We start from the raw sequence: 15,408 nt of genomic DNA, 5'->3' as shown, positions 1-15,408 counted from the left end.
GCGGTGGCAATGAGACAGACCTTTTAAAACCTTATCGCAGCTGTTCAAATACAACATCATTGTCAGGTTAAGAGCCAGAGTCTTTTATAGCCGCAGTCTCCAGCTCCGGGGTTGCCGGAGAGTTTAAATATTACCTTCGTAATATTCGCTGCTCGCAGGCTGTTTCGGCACATCCCCTGCGCCTGGCGCAGCCCCTGGCCGGCCCGGGCACGCTTGGCCGGGCGGGCTGAGCCGAGCGCCGGGCGCTGCGCAGCGCTGGCCGTGTAAGATCATGATCAGAGCCATGGCTAACACTCGCCTGAGCCGGGGAACAAGCCGCGGAGGAGCCCACGACGCTCCCTCCGAGCGCCGCGTCCCCCCCCTCCTCGCCTTCTAGCAATTTCCTCCTCTTCAACAACAGCCTGGACAACCCACAGAGTTTAAAGAAACAAAATACTATTTTTCTTGACGCGGTTTAAGGCTTGACTATTAAATCTAATCAGGAATTTTATGCCCATCAAATGGTTCTTTCATAATCTTTATTTACACTGTAAGAAAAGGGGTCCCAGAAATATCCCAGCTGAAAGTATCAGCGCAGAGCTTTGCGGCGGGTTTCGCCCAACAGTAAAGTTAAAACAATAAGCAAATGCTGAGCTGCTTTCCACGCCGGCCTCGCTGCTGCTGCTGCTGCTGCTGCTGCTGCTGCTGCTGCTGCTGCTGCTGCTGCTGCTCCTGGAGGAGCTGAATTCTGGGCTCCTGATTAGACATGAGGGCTCTTTGATTTTTTGTAATTGAAAATATTAATTTCATGCATGTCACTACACGGAAACTCAGATGACTGTTGTGATTATAATAATTTAAATATTACGTTCAGGACTGGCAAACGGCTCCATAAGACCCTTCGCTCACGGTAAATCATGAGGGGTTTAAAAACGGGCAGCAATTTTTTATTGAAAATGAACAGTAGAAAGTTTAAGTTTGATGTAAATAGAAGTTGAATAAACATGCGAGAGCCATTGGGGAACTGGGGACTTAGGCTCTGGGCATTTAATGTCACTATTGTTTTAAATCATATTAAAATGGAATAAAGTAATTAACATTAATAAATAAATCAATATTGTGCAATAAATGAGATATACAATCTACATTAATATAAAGGTTTTGCTCTCAGAGCCCCATATTTTTCGGAACGAGGGTGAAAAAATGCCCCAACCAATGGGTCCATGCAGATGTAAATTACTGTTTGTAATAAAGCATAGGTGGACATTACAGTTTTCTCCTCTAGCAAATGTCAGGGCTAAAAACTGGAGGTTACCAGACGTGGCAGCAGGGCTTAATTTTCACTGCCTTATCTCCCTGAACCTTATTACTGGTGATATGATTATGTTTTTGTCTCGGCTGTGCCGAGCATTCTCATAGTTGCAATTTGCTGTGTTTGTGTCTCATTATGTGAGGGGGATGGGAGAGGGGTACGAAAGAAGCTAGATATTTTGCAGATGCCTTCAGTAACAAAGGTATTTGCGAGAAATGTCTCATTTTTAAAATAGGCTGGAACCCAGGAAGCTTTTAGCAAATTTCCTTTGATTTACTTGATTTCACCATTTTATCTAGGGTGCCTTTAAACGCTGTATATTTTATGCCACGCTGTTATATTGCAGGGACATTGAAGAATAATTTTATTTAAGAAAAAAAAATTGGCTACGATATTGTGTCTTTTCTTCTTTTAATAAAGCAATTGTCACGTTGCCCAGATTTCTATGTGCCGTATTTTCATAGAAAGAGTCGGCGTCTGAGCTGAGGGCTCAGATTCTCTAGGTTTTTTTTGTCCGAGGTTTGGGGACAGACATACTGATGACATTATGCTTTTTCCTAAATATGAGAGCTTATAAAATAAACAAAATAGCAGGCTGGTCTTTCCTTCAAAGGTGCTCTTTCTAAGCGTAAGGACCGCACAGTAGCGCTGACCATAGTATGCTCAGCTTCGCCCTAAGCCCCAGCACTTCTCCTATAGTATTTCCATATTTTTGTGGACACAAAAATGCCTGAGTGTGATGAGATTTTAGCGTGGATATTGGTGGCCGGTGCAGCCTTCAGCCTCGGTATTTGTGCTGCACATTTATCTTTCGGCAGATTCCTGCCGCGTTTATATTTTAATCAGAAAATAAGCAAATGCCCTTTTCGTTCTACATAAAGGACAAACCCAAAGACATTTGGAAATAGCTCACAATCTTTTCTATCTAGAGGAATTTAACTGAGAGAAGGGTAAAAAGAAAAAATAGAAGAGGTTACCAACTCGCACAGAATCATCACATTTACACAATGGTTCCAAAAAAGAAGAAAGCGGCATTTCCACGTTCTGGGGTGTAGATAGAATTTTCCAAAATGCCCAGAGCACCCTGGCTCCCATCACCCGCTCACGTTCTCTGAGTTCGGCCTCACTGGAATTGCGAGGGCTTCGAGCACCTCGTATGGCGCCTGATGGGCTCGGGGTCCGTGTGGGCTCTCGCAAGGAGCCCTCTCATGCCATGAAAAACAAACACCAAAACTTCGCTAAACATTTCCCCCTAGGAAAGTGTATGTCCACCGAGAGACCAGGGTATTTTCCTCCGGGATACGGCTCTGCCTGCAAGGGATACCTCTGGCGTCAGGGATCCCAAGGATTTTGGATTGTACAATGCCGTTTTATTACCGACGGAAAGGCTATTTCTAGGAAAGTGTTAACAATGAACTTCTAAAAAAAACCACAAAAAACCAAAGAAAAAGAAAAAAATAAACCACACACCAACAATCCAGCAAAGTGCCAACAAATGCGTTCACGAGACACTGGGCTTTAAAAAATGCGGAATATGACTAAGACAACATGAAATAGATTTCGGTGAATTCTACAAATAAACAGAAAACAGCGAAACCCTTACTTTCCTCAGGTTCTGACCAGAAGTGCACACTGGAAGGAAAAAAGGATAAAACAAAACAAAAAAATCCCAGAAAGACAGAACATGCTCGGTTTCTGGAGAACGTCCAAGAAATTCATAAGATCCACTTTAAATCTGTAAGCTCTACTTTCATTTTAATAGATCTCCACAGCACTTTTAAAGAGGGGGACTTCATTCAGCAATGCCTTGGCAAGGTGATGTTATGATATTAAAAATATCTTCTTTTCTCTTTCGTCTCCCTGTCTTTCTTTTAAAAAACAAGCACTCTCGGGACCTAATGTTAATCTCGCTTTTAAATAAAAGACGTTTTTAACATTATGTTTTCTGTACCTAGAGGTTTATTTAAGAAAATCCTCAAGTAAGAATCGAAGATAAATCGTGGAAATGCATGTTTTTATATTACTTTTGTTCCACCCGCGTTAAGGCTGTCCTTAAAAGAGTAGACAGATTTTCGTTCTAGGGAACGAATTCTGAATATCTTTGGGGTTTGATTTTTTTTTTTCTTTCTTAAAATTATGGGATTTTTTTAAAGCTCGGATGCATTATAAAAGATTACGACCAAAAAAAAAATTCTTTTAAAGTGGCATATTTCTCCAGCACGTCACGGTTATGGGTTATTTGTTTAATAAATCTTTTTGATGCTTTATTTTCTCATTTGGAAGGCCCTGAAATCTTATCGTTACTTATATATTAGATATTTTATTAGCAGTGGAATTATTATTAGGGGGAGAAGAGGCTGGAGCACCAGAGGCTGCGGCATTGCAGCGCCTGGGCGCGCCCTCGTGTGGCCGCTGCCCGCCTGACACCGGGAATTCTCTCCAGCTCTTTCTCCTCAGCTCAATTTGCTCACTCGTGGGTTTCTTCCTTTCTTTTTAAATAGAAGCTTAACACCGCTATCACTTAGCGTTTATGCAAGATTAGTGCTGCGGCGTTTCGGTTTCCGCAGCCCGCTTTTGCGGTGTCTTGGCATTTGGAAGGCGCATTAATAGGCTGAGATAGACTGAATGTTAAAGCACTGCAGGGAACAGAAAACCGAAGCGTCTCGCTCTCGCCCTGTGGATTAAAGATCGGGAGACACGCGAGAATTTTGCTATAAGGTCAGGCAAAATGCCATGAGGAATTCCCTGTGACTCCACGCATCTCTAATTAATGGGCTTTGTGGGGAAACTGCATAGAAATACTGTCTTTCTCCCTAAATTACGAGACATTTCCTACATTTTTAAATTATTTTTTTTCTAACCATACCCCTCTTTTTCTTATGAGCTAAAAAAAAAAAAAAAAGAAAAAAAAAGAAAAAAAAGAAAACAAAGAAAACCAGAAAAAAAAAAAAAAAAGAAAAAATCTTTTTGGGTCGAATTCCCAGGGCACAGAAGAGAAAGAGAGGGAAGTGAGGAGCCCCCTGTGCTCCAGCTGGCAGGGACTGGAGCAGGGCACGCTCCTTGCACGACGCCGAGAGCTCACCTCGACCCAGCCGGGATTTTCTTTGCGTTATGATGCATTTGCTAATATGGCCAGCTATGCGGTAAAAAGTGTGTGTGTGGCTGTGCGTGCGTGTGAGAGAGAGCGAGGGAGGGAGGGAGTGAGACAGAGAGAGAGTGGGTGGTGGTTGAAAATAACAGAGGAACCTTAAGGCGCCTAATTATTCAGAAAGGTTAAAGGTGATGACCTTGACATTTTGGAAGTTCAAAGGCATACACTTATGTTTTTCTTGCTAAAGTGTTTTAAAAAAATTTTTTTTAGTCATGCCTCCCTCTTCTTCTATTTCTCTATTTTTTGAATTCTCCGTCTTTTCCTTACTTAGTTGGCACCTTTGCCTTCCCTGCCTGCGAGCGTAGCGAGAGCCACCTCGTCCTATTCAAAAAAGGCAAATTCTTTTCTCACTCGTCGCCTTTATTGCACATTGCGGAAATCTCTTTTTCGCCCACCAGAAGGTGTATAATATAACCCAATTAAGCTGTTTAGAACCTCGGGTTTTATGGTGTTGTCTAGACAGTTCAAGGTTTTGTAAACAGCCCAGCCAGGTCACGCAAGATAAAGCGGCGAGGAGCGGAGCGGATCTGCTCCGGGTGCCGGCCCCCGGCGGGGCCCGCAGCGCGCTCCGCTCCGCTCCCGCCAGCGCCGCGCTCCGCGAGCCCTGCCCGCTTTAAGAGAGCCACCCCTCTGCTCCCAAAAGTGCTGGGGGTGGGTCTGCTTTGGGGTAGGGTTTTTTCTTTTTTTTTTTTTTCCCCATATTTTTTCATTTTCTTTTTTTCCTTTTTTTTTTTTTTTTTTTTTTTTTTCCCAACTAGTGCCAATTGTTTATTGCTCCCTCTTGCCTGACTCGCTCGGAGACCTCGGTCTTTCTGCCTTGCTCTTCACTAACAAGTAAACAGTCATTGACATTGGGGACTGTGGGCTTTTTTGGAGCCTGAGCAGTTAAACGAAAAGCCTTTTTCGTTGTTTATAGTAATGGTAGCACCATCAGAAGTGATGGTGTGCAGACAGCCATGTTGGCTCTGTCTCACAGCGAGCGGGGAAGGTACGCATACCTACAAAGGGAGAGTCAGCCATCTGAACGATCGCTTAATTTAAATGCTTTTAAAATAACCCGACTAGGCTTCCTCACGTTATTATTTAACTGAACTTGGCTCTAGCCCGGAAAACGCTAGGATCCTTCGGAGATGGAAATCCATACAGTGCACGGAAGTTATAACCTTAACTTTACTAGAAACCATTTATTCACATGAAAAAGACAGTGGCCCATGCTTTTGGATGACAATAGAAACATATATATATATATATTTTATATATAGCGAGCGTACATTTACCATCTCTTAAATAAACCGCATTCACTTAAAGGGAGGAAAGTGTTATCCTAGCTCAAAAGCAACAACAGAGCCCCCCCCGAACTCAATGAATTGTAAGCAACAACTACCAGACACACTGCAGGTCCATTGCTGGTACTGTGGGAGAGGAAAAAAAAGCACCTTTGGCGAAAAACACTCGAGAGTGGACAGTTGGATTTACCCTAGTTTCCCCTTATCAGGAATCTGCTTCTCCAAGCCCCGAAATCTCCAGTGGCCATTCAGTGTGGGGAGTTGCACATGAAAATGAAACTTTGAGTTCCGCAGGGTGGATGTGTCAAGTAAACAAATTAACTTTTGCATTCAGATGGTAGGTCACAGAGACCGATATATTCTTTGTTTTTCTTCTTTCTTCCTGTTCTCTTGCTTTCTTCTTATTTTTAATTTTTTTCCTTTCTCTTTCCTTTTTCTTTTTTCTTTTTTTTTTTCTTTCTTTCTTTCTTTTCTTTTTTTTTTTTTTTTTTTTTTTTAAAACAAGGGATTCCCTGTGAAATATTGGAGTCGATCTCTGTTCAGTTTCTTTTCTTTCATCCTTCGATTCTGGAACCAGATTTTAACTTGCCGGTCAGTGAGGTTGAGCATTCTGGACAGCTGCAGTCTCTTCTCTTTGTTTATGTACACGTTGAAGAAAAATTCCCGTTCCAGTTCTCTTATCTGATATTTGGTATAGGGGCACCTCTTTTTCCTTGATCGCTGGGGAATTGCTGAAATTCAAGAGAGAAGAAACTGATTTACGCTGTTGCTACGAACATGCTCCGCTAGGATTTGATCAGGGACTTTGATAATATCCCATTGCCTGGAAAGCAGCCCTCTAGCACTTCAAAAAATATTCCCGACGCTTATAATCTCCGGGTGACTTAGCAAAAAAAGCTAATATTTCCCAACTTCTCCTTAAAAGAGAGCTCTTCGAGCAATACAGAGAGATATTTAAATGGGCTGGAAAAATTCCAAGTTTCTCAAACTCCTCTCACACACACCCCCCGCCCCAAACAAACGGAGATCTTAAGCTCTAAACCGAAGGCAGCTCTGAGCACTACCTGTGAAATCTCTCCGTCTCCCCACGACGAATCAACAATTTAATAACAATTAATATCCTCTTCCAAGAATACCTTAAGCCCACCTAAATTGGTTTCCTATCGTAAACACGCTTTACAACGGTAAAGGAAATCTTATAGGATATATAAAATCCTTTGGATGCTTATAAAATTGCACATAAAATGCGGCTTGACAAAGTGTTGGCCTTGTACTCTTGCCCCCAATTTACTACTGATACCTACCTGAACTGTTGCTCTTCTCTGCAACAGCCTCACCAGAAGGGGAATCGGCGCTGTTTGCTGGTGTCACTTTCTTCTCCTGGCTGGAAGGTGTTTTACTGCAAGTGCTGTTCTGGGCTTTCAAGTCGCCCTTCTCCGCGTCCCCCTCGCTCTCGGAGTGCTGCTGGTACGGGGGTCCGGGGGCTGTCTCGTAAAACTGGTCGAAGCCTTGCGGCAGGATGCCGTTCCTCCCCACCGAGCTGTAGAAGTTGGAGGCGGCGGGAGACGGTCCGTGGTGGCCGCAGACAGGGTCCGTTTTGAACAACATTTCCGTCCTCCTGTTCGCAGGCTGCAGAAAGTCTCTGTGCATCACCTCTTCAGCTGAGTAATAAGGAGCATAACTGCCCCTATACTGCCATTTGCTGCGCTCTAATCCGTATTCCCTGAATGCTACTTCGCGCACAGGTTGAACATGAGGTAAATTAGAAGAATAAGGAAAAGTCATTTGACAGGACGACGATTGAGACAAAAAAGAGGGCTTCGTCGAGAAATCTGAGGGTGAGACGTAATAGGCGCACCCTGGCAGATACATATTGGATGTGCCGTGACTGCAATCGTCAAACTCAGTCATGTCTTCCTTTTTGCGATTGCAAGCAACCAGGAGGCTTCAATGCATTGAACAAGATCCATCTATTGCACAAGAGGGTTTGGACAGGATCAACTAAGAAAAAATCCCCACCGTGTGCTGACGTGCAATTCATCTTGATTGATTCTAGTGGTAATTATGTCACGTGACGCGATGTAGAAATGTCCTTATATCTATATCAGCCCCTCGGAAAGGCTCCTAAGATCTCTCCAAAGAGCCCTCCCAGCACGGGGAGGCGAGCGCGCCGTTTGTACAAATATAGCCGGTGTTAAGTCTCATCCTTTCAGCAGGCGATGTGAGCCACGCGTAGGTGGTGCGGATCACCTGGGGCCGCGCCGCCCGGGCAGGCGCCTGCCCACCGCCGGAGCCCGGCGCGGAGCCCCGCGGAGCGCAGCCCCCCGCCCGCATCTCCGCCCGGCCTCCCCGGGCAGCGAGGGGGGAGCGCTGCCACCGCCGGGGAAGGCAGCCCCCGGAGCGAGGGTCGGGGGCTCACGGACGGGCACCCCCGGCTCGGAAACGTGATCGCTTCCTCCTTAGAGGGAGCGATACTCTCCGGCCGCCGCTCAAGCAGATGATGAGCGGGTGGGTGATGGCTCACTCAGGAAAGGCAAGTCCCATTCACACGTTCGAGTGCACGACCGGATCTGCCCGCCCGGCTCCTGCAATCCACAGTTGGCATCAAAACCGGTCACGAAATTCAAAGCCCGAGTTTCGATCACCTCGTTTTCCCTCGCTTATAAGCCCGAACACTGCGCACTTGTGTCAGGGCGCCAAACTGAAATGAGAAATACGCAAACAGAACATCTCTCAGCGGCCGGATTTACGAAAGGGAGACACTTTCGGGCTCTCTGTAAGGCAGAGGGCTATGGCAGGAAAAGAAGTCCACCAAGCACGGTTTCCTTGGGAAGCAGAGCAGCAGACAAAGTGACCTCTGTTCCCCTGCCTCCAACTCCCACCAAAATGTTCATTTTCATTGGAAGGGAAAAGCAAGACTTGGGAGCGGGCGACGCGCACAGCAGCCGCCAGCCCCACTCCCGCCCTGCCTTCGAGGGCTCATTTTTGCCAATTTTCCCTTTTTCCTTGAAATATGATTTTATACAGACAAGCACAAACAGGCCCGCAAAGGCTGAAAATAGAGGAGAATAAAGAATACACGCCAGCAATAGCCCTTTACTCGACCAATTCCTCATTCCAGAAACATTTGCCAGCTCTCTATGGGAATGGGTTTTTTCCGCCACTGTACAGCATAGCCAGGTTAGCTCCACCACATGTCGCTCTCCAAACAAGCCCGATATCTGGGCGAGCTCCCCAGGCCGAGCACGGCCGCCTCCGGGCACCCCAGCGATCCCCGGCCGGAGGCTCCGGTGGTGGACAGGCCCCGTGTCACCTCGGCAAAGGCAGCCTCCAGCTCCCGCAGCAATCGCAGAGCCCGGCAGGTGGGGAGCCGGCCCCACGGCGCTCCGAGCGAGCGGGAACAAGGCCCGTGGGCTCCCCGGCTCCTCGAGGCGGCCGTGCCCACCGAGGACTCGGCTCCGCTGCTGCAGGAGCCTCCCGCTCCCCCGGGCCAGGCGATGCGGAGAGGCTCCGGGGGCGGGAGCCCCGCAGCCCGGGCTGCGCCCCGCAGCCTGCTCCCCGCCCCGCCGCCTCCACCGGCACCGGCACGGCCCCTCCCGCATCCCCTGGCTCCCCAGAGCAGCCGAGGTCTACCCAAGGAGCTTCCAAGCCGCAGCACAGCTAGCCCTTTCTAAAAATAAAAAGACCAAAGCCAGGCAGATATTATGGAGCTCATTCTTAATAACGCCCCACGGCCGCCTCTTTCTTTCCTTTTCTCTTGTTCTTTGTACAGTTTGGGTTATTTTTTGTTCTTTCTTTTATTTTCTTTCTTTTTTTTTTTTTTTTTTTTTTTTGCTTTGATGCCTCACTCGCAAAACACCTCAAATGCCACACACTGCTCCCAGCAGATAGACTCTTGCAAGTTGCAAGTTATCACTAGAAATGAAAGTGCAAAACCACAATTCCCTCCCTTCATCGGCTTTCGAGCCCTCTCGGTTATGCTGCAACCGAAAAAACAACCTCCTAAAAATGATGTCTGCGCAGTTAAAATGGCTCCTGTGTCACTAATTACCCTGGACCTTGCAGCAAAGCAGGGCAGGGCTCCGTTTGGACTGTGCCCCCCCACCTAGGTTTCTGATCGCCTATCTCGTCAAGAGAGATGGTTCTGGAAACCGACGGAGCTTAATTTTCTTTACCGTTCAAACAACTATTTGCGCTTTAGCCAGAATCTTTCACCATCTTTTCGATGCAACAAGCCTAGCATCAATTAAATTTTGGTGCAGGAGCCAACCGGTTTCAACTAATTCAAGTTCAAAGACATGGCGACGATTTGTTAGTACGAAAGCCCTTTTAGGAAGCAGTCCTTTAAGAAACGATCTAATTTGGGAAATGTGAGACCAATATCACAGCAGAGACCCCGCTGGAATAAGGCAGAGCTGGGGGTCTCCGCCTGCCAGAGCGTTTTCACCCTGGGTCGGTCCCAGCCCAGCTCTGAACGTTAAAATAACACCCCCACACACACTCCCCCCCTTTTTTCCCTTTTCCCTTACAAAGATAAAATAGCACCCAAACATAAATGCATATCAAGTACACAGTCAGGCGAATACTTTACCGTTAGGCGTCTTGAAACATCTGCAATCGTTGCCTGGAATCACCAAGTATTCAGGTCCAAGAGACATTTCCAAATGCTCTCCGTGGAAATTAAGGCGACTTGCGTAACGTTTGGGCTTAAAAATATACCCGGTCCGGCTGGAGAAGATGCGGTATTTTTGTGCCACCCAAGATAAGACACTAACTTGACCTTAACTTTGTTATGGCGCCCCTAGTATCTGGAGAACGTGAACAGACACTGTCTGGCAGCTCTCGTAAAAACCGACTGGAGAAGAGATTCTGAGTCATTTCATTTATTGCCACTACAGTTCTGCAAGAAAGCTTTTCCTCTCTGCCAAACTTTAATTATTTATGCTCTTTTAGGAAGCACAAAGGCATCCAGAGCCATTCCCAACAAACCAAGTTGCGTTTGCAGCCTTATCAAAAGAGGAGGAATGGAGAGCCTCCTCGAAGGGCTTTATCGCGTTTAGGCTGCGGTAGAAATGCAAAGATGTTTATGTTTGAATAAATAAAGGGATGAGCCGTCGCCTGCATGCTGCGGAGGGACGCGGGCGTGGGCGCAGCAAGCGGGTGCCCGCTGCTCCATCCCGCCCCGCATACACCCGCAAAGCCGGTACAGGGGGCACCTGGTCAGACACCCGAAATAATCCACTCGAAGGGCGTGGAGTACATCCACCTCACTGGGGCGCATCTCCTGCGCACCCAGGCGGCGTGTGGCACACGCTTGTGCACACGTGTGCCCAGGGGACAGCTCGGGTGGGTGTGCACAGGCAGAGCCGCACAGGCAGGGCGCGTCCGCTCCTGCAGCCCTGCCACGCGTGTGTGCTCCCCACGGCCGGCCAGCTCTCCTCGCCCCTGCTCCAGAGCAAGGGATGAAAGCCGGAGCACGGGCACGCGTGAAATCATGCACCATTTTGTGCCGCCCGTGTGTCTGTGCACAGGATGAGCCCACAAACACGTACGTCTGGGTGTGCACACACGGTTACACACAGCGGGCACTGCTGAAGCGAGTGCATCTATAGATACACAGACACATTCAGAGATACATAACACACAGACTTTCTCAACAAATCGCAATTTAGATCCTACCTCCTCTGTCTTTCCTCTTTCCGTAGGCGATTTAAACTAGGAGCTTCACAATAAGCCATCATCGCGGATCAGATGCGTTTAATAAATAATATATTGCCTTTCACATATTTTCACCAGAGGTTCCTCTTCGAATTTCACATCACACGTGTAATAAAGGGACGGGTTGTACTGGGGAGGACTAGGATAGGGAAGAACAGCATAAGGGGTCAATTTCTCATGGACTGTAGCCGTCTGAGTAGTATTCCAGGAGAGAGTAAGAAAAGGGGCTTTATCTGGTTTTTGCTTTTCTCCTGGCTTGCATCATTGGGGTTGCTCCTAGTTTTTTTAATTAGGAAATGCCAGTGGATGAAGAGACCCTCATTGTCCGCAATGCGTCAACTCCCAGCACAGAGGCTGAACGTATCGAGATTTGGAGGGACCCAGGAACGGTTCCTGTGGCTGTGGATGGCTAGGTGTGCATCCCTCGCCCCCGGGGAGCTGTCACCCTGCGAGGCTTCGTCTCCCTTTTCCTGCTGGCAGCCACCCCACCATGAGCGAGCTCGGGTTTTGTCTGCGTTGGGCAATGCGGGCGGTAAGAGTGGCGACAAATGCTTTGGGCTGGTTTTCCTTCTCCCCCCGAAACACCACCCAAGCGTTACCTTTGGGGCTCTCTGGGAAGCTTTCGGGAAAATGGCTGCATCTCTGCCCGCCTAGGAATCCGAGATTTGTCTCCAAATTCATCTGGACTACCGTGCCCTCCCTTGCAAGCAAAGGAGTGAGTAGGAGGCAAGCTCAAATATGATTCTTTATGAAATAATGCATTTATTGCCTTCGGGAAGACTATAGCCCCGTGTAAGTTGGTAGCAGCTTTGTGCCGTTCCTTGCGGTTGTTTAGACTTTTTGTATACGCTACGAATGATATATCTGAGCCTATTTTACATGCCAGAAAAGAAGACAGCCTCTGCCAGACTAATTATTATTACTGTTGGGAGGCGTGGAAACACCCTTCGTTGAGAAATGAAGACTTAGGTGGAAATGGCAGCCAAAAGCCATTTTAATACGGACCTAAAAATCCCTGAAATTTTTCTTTTAGAATTCATATTCTGAGGTGTCAGACTAAGGGCAATGCGTAGTTTCCTCACGCCCTGGAGCTCTGGCCGGTCTGACTGCTCTGGTGCTGTAGAGGCCAGCGGCTTTCAGCAGAGAAAGCCTCTCATCAAGATACGGGAAAAATCAATCTCATTCTCGTCCCAAAATAGAGATCAAACGGCTTGGACACTGCTACCAGCCCCTCTGATTAGGTCATCCTCTGAGGTTTATATCTGGGCAAAACCCCGAACCGGGATTCTCACTTTTCCCTCCTAAGAATCTTTGCGGAAACGGCTATGGTGACTGACCGGTGAAACCAGGAATGGTGAAATCATTCCCACCAAATTTCCACCTCCTTGTTGTCCCGACTCCTGTGCCTGCAGCACCTCGGGGTGAGACGCGGGGCCCATCCTCCCCCCAGCTGAGCGTGGGCCCCTGGCCCGGCACTGCCCGCTGGCGTTCGCCTGTCGGGGCAGCGCTTGGACAAGGCCAAAGTCAGGAGCACTGGGAGGGCAGAGCTCGGCCCGGCCGCCTGGGGAGGCACCGGCGCCCGTCTCCGCGGGACCCCGCGGGACCCCGGGGGCACAGGGCAGCTTTTTCCCGTGAGAGGAACCTCTCGGCCGCGGCCCTGGAGCAGCCGTGCCAGCGGCCCCGGGGCACCCAGAGCCTCCCGGCCGTGCCGTGCCGTGCCGTGCCGTGCCGTGCCGTGCCCGTCCCGTCGGGGCGGGCCGCGGGCGCGGAGCGGCTGAGCCGGCGCTCAGGTTACGCGGGCCTTGCGCGGCTGTCACGTCACGCCGGGCTGCGGTCGGATCTGCGGCTCCGGGGGCTGGCGGGGGGGAGGGTGAAAAGGGGGAAAAAAAAAAAAACAGACTAAAGAAAAAGGTTTATTTGCTAACCACTTTCCCCATCGCTGCTCGAGCAGGTTACTCCAAACCACAAAACAAGCCGGCACCGCAGGCTCGCCCTGGCGTGCAGGGCAGCAGATGAAGGGAGCAGCCGGGACTCACAGAGCTGACGTCTTTACTAGGCGTTATTCCTTTATTTTGCTGCAAAATGGTGTTTACATACAGATAAAAGAAATCGATCTTAGTTTAGCACCGCTTGTTCTCCGGGGAAAGAGAGGGTAGGATGCAGGAGAAAATCTATATAAATGGAGAAAGAAAGGTAAAAAGCTGATAATACATGTTTCCATGCTGGTCCGGCTCATCTTCATCTTGGCTAAGAACTCAGCGTTGCCTATTTACGCAGGGATCCTACGCGTTTCGAGAACTTGGTTTAAATGGTAAAAAGACCCACTCCCCGCGTTTCCCTGGCGCGTACGCTCTACTCTAGGGGTGAACACTCCGGGCACAAGTTCATGCAGGAACGGGCGGACTCTGCTCTAGTACATAGAAAGAGCCTGCTCTCGCATTACTACTCTTTTCTTTTTCATCCTCCGGTTCTGAAACCAAATTTTAACTTGCTGGTCGCTTAAATTCAGTCTGTTTGATAGTTCTTTCCTCTTCTGTCGGTTAATAAACTCATTGAGGAGAAACTCGTTTTCCAATTCAGCAATTTGTTGTTTTGTGTACGGTTTCCGTTTCTTTCTTGATCTCCCCTGGGTGGGACACCAAGGCAAACCTACAACAAACACGTCGATAATTTAGTGGATCAAGTCTGGGTATGCAAATATAGAAATAAAAAAAAAATACCCAACAAAAAAACCCCAACAAAACCAACAACAACCTGCAAGATACCAGAGCTAAACTAGGTCGGAAAATTGAGCAAAGCACATCTGACAGCACAGTTTCTACCTAACCTCCGAGTCAGATTAAGCGATTTTTGCTTCGAAAGAGTTACAGGGAGGGTTACAAAGTAATTACAGGCATTTCTTTAAAAGAACTTATAGCTAGGTCGCTTCTAACTAAAGCGAGATATTTAAGGCATACCATCCTGCACTGAAGGTCTGAGGCATGACTGGACTGCTGCGGGCTGAACTGTCAGGTTCAAGTTGACGGGATTCTTGATGTCCTCCTTTAAGCTTGAATTGCAGGAATTCACTTCAAAAAGAGTAGCCGAGCCATGCAAACTTCTCTGCAGGCTCGAGTGGTCATACTTTACGGGCTTTAAGTTGGTTGTGTGAGTAACAGTTGGGTCATTTGCAAAAGGTTGCCTCTGCCTGCATCTCTCCTCTTGTTTGGAGCTCGTATCGTGGGCGTAATATTTGCTGTTGTCTTCCAGGCACTCCTTGTTGCCGTTGGAGCTGATGTTGATTGGAACGGAGCCGGGGAGGTAAGGCTGCGCCGCGCCGCCGAACGCGTGGCTCTGCGGCTGGGCTGCGCACGAACTTGAGCAAGTCCAGGGGATCGAGCTCCGGGGGTAGGAAATGGTGGGCAGAGCCGCCAATTGACTGCCATTAGCCCGCAAATTAGGAAAATAAAAGGAATCTGGAGATTGCAAATTCAAGAGAGAACCAACGTAGCCAGATCTGTAGAGACTGCGATCACACATTTCCAACAAAGGACTTCAGCTGTTCTTACAGCGGTATTTAGTTACAACAGGGAATAAGCGGAAAGCCTGAAACGATTGGACGAAACTTTGCAGACAGGTTCTTCAAAGCCGGTAATTTCAGCACCGCCTCCAGCGACCGAGCCACCGAGTCCCCGTCCTCCCCCCCCCCCACCTTTTTTTTTTTTTCTTCTTTCTCTTCACCCCCACTTTTTAAAAGTCTTATGATAACACTCGAAATATGAAAATATCGAGCTCACAAGGGGGAGGGGAAACCATGGTCTCCGCTTCTATAAAAGTGGCCGGGGAGGGTTGGCAGAGCTGCGGCGCCAGCGGAGAGATGAGAAGAAAACAAACATTTGCCGAGAGGACAGGGCAGCCCCGGGTGCAGCCCCCGTGCCGGCCGTGTCCCCCGGCTGGCAGCACCCTCCGGGCCACAGCCAAAC

At 48.3% G+C, this 15,408-nt stretch overlaps 2 protein-coding genes across 2 annotated transcripts; both read right to left on the bottom strand.

The window, feature by feature from the left end:
- Positions 1–6,159: 6,159 nt before the first annotated feature.
- On the bottom strand, positions 6,160–7,717 carry HOXD11 (homeobox D11). The gene is made up of 2 exons (XM_058839541.1): positions 7,033–7,717; positions 6,160–6,459 (listed from the first exon to the last, which is right to left on the bottom strand). Exons 1-2 carry the CDS (start codon positions 7,637–7,639, stop codon positions 6,224–6,226), a joined length of 843 nt encoding a protein of 280 aa, XP_058695524.1. The 5' UTR covers positions 7,640–7,717; the 3' UTR covers positions 6,160–6,223.
- Positions 7,718–13,351: 5,634 nt separating this feature from the next.
- Positions 13,352–15,040, bottom strand: HOXD12 (homeobox D12). Its single transcript, XM_058839542.1, has 2 exons — positions 14,404–15,040; positions 13,352–14,095 (listed from the first exon to the last, which is right to left on the bottom strand). Exons 1-2 carry the CDS (start codon positions 14,963–14,965, stop codon positions 13,857–13,859), a joined length of 801 nt encoding a protein of 266 aa, XP_058695525.1. The 5' UTR covers positions 14,966–15,040; the 3' UTR covers positions 13,352–13,856.
- Positions 15,041–15,408: the final 368 nt, after the last annotated feature.

This window comes from Poecile atricapillus, chromosome 5, assembly GCF_030490865.1.
Source record: "Poecile atricapillus isolate bPoeAtr1 chromosome 5, bPoeAtr1.hap1, whole genome shotgun sequence".
NCBI lineage: Eukaryota > Metazoa > Chordata > Aves > Passeriformes > Paridae > Poecile > Poecile atricapillus.
Note: the sequence above shows the minus strand (reverse complement) of the source record. Positions and strands in the feature narration are given on the sequence as shown.

Bases quoted from the DNA above. Each gene is read 5' to 3' on its own strand.
- HOXD12 (XM_058839542.1), bottom strand. From the start codon at position 14,965: ATGTGTGATCGCAGTCTCTACAGATCTGGCTACGTTGGTTCTCTCTTG. The intron at 14,096-14,403 runs GTATGCCTTAAA...TGTTTGTTGTAG, and splicing joins CAGACCTTCAGTGCAGGATG to GTTTGCCTTGGTGTCCCACC.
- HOXD11 (XM_058839541.1), bottom strand. From the start codon at position 7,639: ATGACTGAGTTTGACGATTGCAGTCACGGCACATCCAATATGTATCTG. The intron at 6,460-7,032 runs GTAGGTATCAGT...CTTGAATTTCAG, and splicing joins AGAGAAGAGCAACAGTTCAG to CAATTCCCCAGCGATCAAGG.